The 6,839-nt window shown below is 42.6% G+C and overlaps 1 protein-coding gene across 1 annotated transcript; it reads left to right on the top strand.

Annotated features, from left to right (window-relative positions):
* Positions 1-2,425: 2,425 nt before the first annotated feature.
* Positions 2,426-3,813, top strand: LOC137345170 (probable G-protein coupled receptor 139). The gene is made up of 2 exons (XM_068008636.1): positions 2,426-2,495; positions 2,903-3,813. Exons 1-2 carry the CDS (start codon positions 2,426-2,428, stop codon positions 3,811-3,813), a joined length of 981 nt encoding a protein of 326 aa, XP_067864737.1.
* Positions 3,814-6,839: the final 3,026 nt, after the last annotated feature.

Here is a 6,839-nt window from a genome sequence, read left to right on the forward strand (position 1 = left end):
AGGTGGCAGCGGTTGTGGGTTTGGAAGGTGCTGTCTAAAGTACCTTGGTGTGTTGCCAGAGTGCATCTTATTGTTGGTGCACACTGCTGCCACTGTGCATCGGTGGTGGAGGGATTGAATGTTTCTGGATTAGCCTGGCCCTGCCTGTTTCATATATAGTGTATTTGTAAGGCACCATTAATACCAGTGGAGAATAGTTGCATATGTAGGCTACTACTGCAATCAGAGGGAAACAGTCACATATAATGTATGTTTAGGGTGCCACTTGTATCTGAGCAGTACCATCACACGTAGTGATTGTATAGGGGAACCACTAGTAAAGGAGGAGCACAGTCACTTATAATGCAGGTGTAGGGGACTACTAGTAACTTAAGAGGTCGCTCACAACCACTGCATGTGTATGGAACCACGGATACCAGAGGAGCATGGCCACACCTAGTGTATGTGGATGGTAATTGCTAGCATCAGAAGAGCACAGTGACATCGAATGGGTCCATCTCTAATGTGAGTTTAGGTCACCACACGTACTGGAGGAGCATGGTCTCCTCTACTTCATGTCTGGATGTACGACTCATACCAGAGGAATACATCTTTAGTGTAGTGTAGGGTACCCGAGTACCAGAGAAGCACAATCACCTCTATTGCAATTCTGGGTGCTGCACTTGTACTGGAGTAGCACACGGGCCATTCGTTTGTGAGGAGGACTCGAAGAGGATGCAAAGAGTGATAGACAGGTTAAGTGGGTGGGCAACGTGGGGGCAGATGAAGTATAATGTAGGGAAGGGTGAGGTTATTCACTTTGGTAAGAAAAAGAAAAGATGATTTCTTTTTAAGGTGAGAAACTTCTAAATGTTGATGTTCAGATGGACGTGGATGTACTCGTACAAGGATCACAGAAAAAATAGCATGCAGGAACAGCAAGCAATTAGGAAGGCAAATGGTATGTTGGCCTTTACTGCAATACAATAACAAGGAAGTCTTGCTACAATTGTACAAGGCTTTGGTGAGACCACAGCGAAAGCAATTTGCACAGTTTTGGTCTCCATATCTAAGGGAAAATGTACTTGCCTTGGAAGAAGTGCAGCGATGATTCACTAGATTAGTTCGTGGGATGAGTGAGTTGTCCTATGATGAAAGGCTGAGAAAATTGGGCCTTTACTCTCTGCAGTTTGCAAGAATGAGAGGCGATCTCTTTGAAACAAATCAGAATCCGAAGGGATTTGTGAGGGATTCCTGCCTGGGGAAACCAGAACATGTCGGGGCACATTCTCAGGATAAGAGGTTAGGCTTAGGACTGTGATAAAGGGAAATGTCCACAGTCAATGGGTTCTGAATCATTGGAATTGTGTACTCCAGAGGATTATGGATGGGCTACATTGAATGAATATATTTAAGACTGAGATGGACACATTTTCAGCCTTTCGAGGAATAGGACTATAGGAAGCGGGCCTGAAAGTGGAGTTAAGTTGGAAGATCAGCCATGTTCTTTAGTTCTTATGTAAGTGTAGGGAACCATTAGTAGTGAAGGACTGCTGTTACCGCCATTGCAATTATAGGTGATCACAAGTGCCGGAGGAATATTGTTTTTATCTCACATAAGTGTCGGGCTAGCACCAGTGGCCAACTCTAGAGTAAACAAAGGGAATCACAACCAGTATCAGAAAAGGGTTGTTATCTCCAGTGTAAGTGTGCTGAAACACGAGTATTGGAGCAGGATGATCACATCTCCTGTAAGTGTAGGTGCCACTAGTACAGAGGAAGTTGGGCACATTTACTGTAATCATAGATACCATTAGTATCAGAGGAACCTGTTCACCTCTGGAGTAAGTAATGACATTACCACTATTCCAGGGCCAGCCTGCTCACCTATAGGATAATTGAAGGGTACCAATAGTACCCGAGGAATATGGCCACTTCCACTGTGAATGTGGTGCAACTGCAGCAAGGATAAGCATGCAGACCTCTGTGTACATGTACTAGTCCCACTAGTCACAAGAAACAAAAATCACCTGTATTACTGCAGGACTATTTTCATCACAAATATTGCAGGATTTCTTCTGCTGCCTGATGCGCAGGTGTTGAATCAATAGGTTAGAGTCAAGGACAGTGTCAGAACACTTCAGTCTCACTGTGCTGCATTGGCTGGTCCTATGGGAACAGGATCCATATTAATTCCACTTGTAAATAATGTTTTAATTTAGTGTTTTTAAAACTGACGTAGTGTTAACCTTTCCCCTAATTCTGAATTGTTAGAAAAAACAACTTACTGAGTCTGTTTGTTAAATGACTATAACCAATGCTAATTGTGATCAAAGCTGATTGACTCCTTGGAGGATTAATGTCTGTATAAATATAGGTTCCTCGCTTAAGCTCAGATGTGTGCCAGACTTTCAGATCCTACAGCATTCATCCATTCTCACATAAAATGGGGAAACCAGCTATTCTGTTGATGAAAGACATTTACTACCCGATTGTCGCAACTGTGGGTGTCCTTGGTGAGCCATTATAAAGTATTTGTTCGTAATCTGTGTTGAATATCTCCCTATTTCCAGCATGCCGAATAAGATAACGTGTTTCCCCGATGTCAGCATTACACAGTCAGCGGTTACCAGAAAAAAACTTGTGAACCGGGTATCCACACTTTCTCTGTTTCCCTTAATCTGATAGCTGTACTGATGTGAAAATGTTCTTTGAAGATCCGACCCAAAGAATCAAGTATCACCCTTGCAGAGTGAGCGCTACAGCAGCTCATTAAAATATATGAGCAGGTTTCCCAGGAAATGGCTCCACGGTTAAACTTATATAATCACACTGAATGGAGTAAAATGCTGTCAAGAGATGTTGAGATTTATTTTTCAAACAGCCACTAAAATATTATTTATCTCGTCCCACTTTCTTACAGTGAACTTGGTGACAATTATGATTCTGTCCCGAAGAAACTGTGGCCTTTCCAAATGTATTTCTGTTTATATGGTGGCCATGGCAACAGCAGATCTCCTGGTTCTGATCATCAACGTGATATTGTATCATATTTTCAACTATCAATTTCCATTTTCATTCCTGTCTTACACCCCCGTGTGTAGGATTATTCTATACATGACAACTATCAACTTTGATTTGTCTGTTTGGTTCACAGTCTCTTTCACATTTGACCGTTTTGTAGCTGTCTGCTTCCAGAAGTTTAAAACAAGATATTGCACAGAAAGAACTGCAGGTGTGGTTATAACAGTGTTCTGTTTATTGAGTTTTTTGAAGAATATTCTCTTTTTATTTGCATTCGAACCTCAGCAAATAATTAACAAGGTGCAGTGGGGCTGTCGGGCAAGCGTGGAATTTTTTTCCTCACCACTCGGTGCAGCGTGGGTCTGGTTTCACAGCGTCTGGCTCGTTTGGCTTCCTTTTACTTTAATTGTCTTATTTAATTGTTCATCCATTGGACGTATTTTAGTGGCCAATAGAACCCGCAGGAAACTCCGGGGTAACAGGAGTGAGAATCGCAGTGATTCAGAAATGGAGAACCGCAGGAAATCCATTATTTTATTGTTCACTGTTTCGGGCTGTTTTATACTGTTGTGGTTGACAGTTGCCGTGAGTTTCGTGGCGACCAGACTGCCAAAGACCAATAATTACCGTGGTGATCGCACAGCCCCTGGATATATCGCCTATGAAACCGGAACTTGCCTTAAGTTTTTGAGCTGTATTCAAAACCCATGTATTTATGTAGCGACCCAGAGAAAATTCAGAGAAGAGCTGAAGAATGGGCTGAAATCTCTTTGGGCATTAATTTTGAGATTCGTTGTAAAATGCGGATAAAATTAAAGACAGCTTGTTCACATCTGAAGCTCAATTTCAAATTATTTCCTTTTGTGCAAGGTCTTTTCGGTAATGTGAAAAATACATAAGCTCTTTTGCGCACTGCTCTTCCATTTTGTAGCACGTTTGGTGGCTGCATTACATTCGTTCTTTATCCTTCGTTCATTGAGTAAATATAATTTATTCTTGTAAATTCAGCACATTTCAAATTAACGTTTCAAAGATGGTAATGATGTGTTTCAGTAGTGGTGTCGTGCATGTGTATAAGAGAGGGAACCGCCTTATTGTCGAGATACTGGGATCGGGTACACAAGTTAAATTCATCAGGAAGGCTTCACTTGGTTTGGGACGAAAGATCCTGCGATCATCGATAGTGGTAACAGTCTGGGAAGATTGATGTGATTATTGCAAATGTGGGTCTCATGATCACACGCCATTCCTCATTGACAAATGGAACCATGATCTTGTCACATGATAAGTTTTCAAATGGAAGAAACTGTCAGAACTCGACACTGATCATCTTCAAACCCTCACTAGATACAGGTTAGGTACCGGAGCATTGGAGGTCTGTGAGTGTTGTACCATTGGGTAATAAGGGTGCGAGGGATAGGATAAATAATTATAGGCTGGTCAGCCTGACCTCGATGGTGGGTAAATTATTAGAATCAATTCTGGGGCGCAGGATAAACTGCCACTTAGAAAGGCACAGATTAATCAAGGATAGGCAGCATGGATTTGTTAAGGGAATGTCGTGTCTTAGTAACTTGATTGAGCTTTTTGATGAAATAACAGGGAAGGTTGATAAGGGTAGTGCTTGGATGTGGTCTACATGGATTTTAGTAAGGCACTTGACAAGGTCCCACATGGCAGACTGGTCAGAAAAATGAAAGCACCTGGGATACAGCGGAATGTGGCAAGTTGGATCCAAAATTGGCTCAGTGACAGGAAACAAAGGGTAGTGGTCAATGGAGATGTTTGCGAATGGAAAGCTGTTTCCAGTGGCATTGCACATGGCTCAGTGTTGGGTCCCTTGCTGTTTGTGGTAGATATTAATGATTTGGACTTAAATGTAGGAGGCATGATTGGGAAACTTGCAGATGTCACAAAAATTGGCCGTGTAGTTGATAGTGAAGAGGATAGCTGTAGACTCCAGAATGATATCAATGGTTTGGCTGAGTGAACCCAAAAGTGGAAAATGGAATTCAATCCAGAGAAGTGTGGGACTAATGCATTTGGGGAGGGCAAACAAAACAAGGGAATACACAAAACTGGGAGAATATTGAGAGGGGTAGAAGAAGTGTGAGACCTTAGTGTGCATGTCCACCCTACAGATCCCTGAAGGTGGCAGGACAGGTAGATAGAGAGATGAATAAGACATATGGAATGCTTTCCTTTATTGGCCGAGGTATAGAATACAAAAGCAGAGATGTAATGCTGCAATAAAGACACAAAATGCTGTAAATACTCAGCAGGTGTCTGTGGAGAGAGAAGCAGAATTAACACTTTGGGTTAGTGACCTTTCATCAGAAGTGGCAGAGCCAGAAATGTAATAGGTTTTAAGCAAATGAAGCGGGGGTGAGGCAAAAGATGACAAAAGAGAAGGTGTTGATAGGACAAAGTCACAGAGAATAACCGATCAGAAGGTCATGGAGCAATAACAAATGGTATGTTAATGGTGTGGTGAAAGAAAAGCTCAACCTTCCATGACTGCGCTTCTGATACGTCTTCCCTTTTCCTCAACCGAGGATTCCCCCAACCCCACATCCCCACTGTGGTTGACAGGGCCCTCAACCGGGTCCAGCCCGTTTCCCACACCTCTAGCCTCACCCCTTCCCCTCCCTCCCAGAACCGTGACAGGGTTCCACTTGTCCTCGCTTTCCATGCCACCAGCCTTTGCCACTGCAAAATTCATGTTCCCCTCCACTCTCCTGTCACCATTCCAAAGGGATCATTCCCTCCGCGACACCCTCGTCCACTTCTCCATTACCCCCACCACCTCGTCCCCTTGCCTGCAATCACAAGAGGTGTAATACCTGCCCATTTACCTCCTCTCTCCTTACTATCTAAGGCCTCAAACACTCCTTTCAGGTGAAGCAGCGATTTGCTTGTATTTCTTTCAATTTAGTGTACTGCATTCGCTGCTCACAATGTGGTCTCCTTTACCTTGGGGAGACCAAATGCATACTTGGTGACCACATTGCAGGACATCTCCACTCTTCCAGTGAACATCAACGCAAGTTCAAGGAACAGCACCTCATTTACTGATTAGGCACGCTACAGCCTGCCAGATTGAACATTGAGTTCAATAATTTTGGAGTATGATGTGCCTCCCCCACTTTTTATTTTTATTTTTTAGTTATTTTTCCTTCTTTCTTTTTTCTTTTTTATGTGTTGATTTTATTTTAGTTGGTTTAGTTTGTTTTTACTGTGCCTACCCAATGTTTTTTTCATGTTTGTACTTGGGGCCAGGCTGTTCAGTTTTCTGTCAATTAACACCCTCTCTGCACTAACGCTTTGTCTTTCACGACACCATTAACATACCGTTTGCCTTTGCTGCATGATCTTCTGATCAGATATTCTCTGTGAATTTGTCCTATCAACACTTCTTTTGTTATCTCTTGCCCCATCACCGCTTTACTTGCTTAAAACCTACCACATTTCTGGCTCTCCCATTTCTGGTGATGGGTCAATGACTTGAAACGTTAACATTGCTTCTCTCTCCACAGGTGCTGCCAGACCTGCTGAGTATTTCCAGCATTTCTTGTTTTTATTTCAGATTTCTCGCATCTGCAGTATTTTGCTTTTATTTTGATGTAATGCTGGAACTGTATAAAACTCTGCTTCTGCCATAGCTGCTATTTCATACAGTTCTGGTCACCACATTACAGGAAGGACATAATTCCTCTGTAGACACTACAGAGGAGATTTACAAGAATGTTGCCAGAGCTTGAAGGTTTCAGCTGTGAGGGAAGTTTGGATCAGCTAGGGTCGTTTTCCTAAACAGAGGAGGCTGAGTGGTTACATAA

This window comes from Heterodontus francisci, chromosome 28 (assembly GCF_036365525.1).
Source record: "Heterodontus francisci isolate sHetFra1 chromosome 28, sHetFra1.hap1, whole genome shotgun sequence".
NCBI lineage: Eukaryota > Metazoa > Chordata > Chondrichthyes > Heterodontiformes > Heterodontidae > Heterodontus > Heterodontus francisci.

Bases quoted from the DNA above. Each gene is read 5' to 3' on its own strand.
- LOC137345170 (XM_068008636.1), top strand. From the start codon at position 2,426: ATGGGGAAACCAGCTATTCTGTTGATGAAAGACATTTACTACCCGATT. The intron at 2,496-2,902 runs GTGAGCCATTAT...ACTTTCTTACAG, and splicing joins CGCAACTGTGGGTGTCCTTG to TGAACTTGGTGACAATTATG.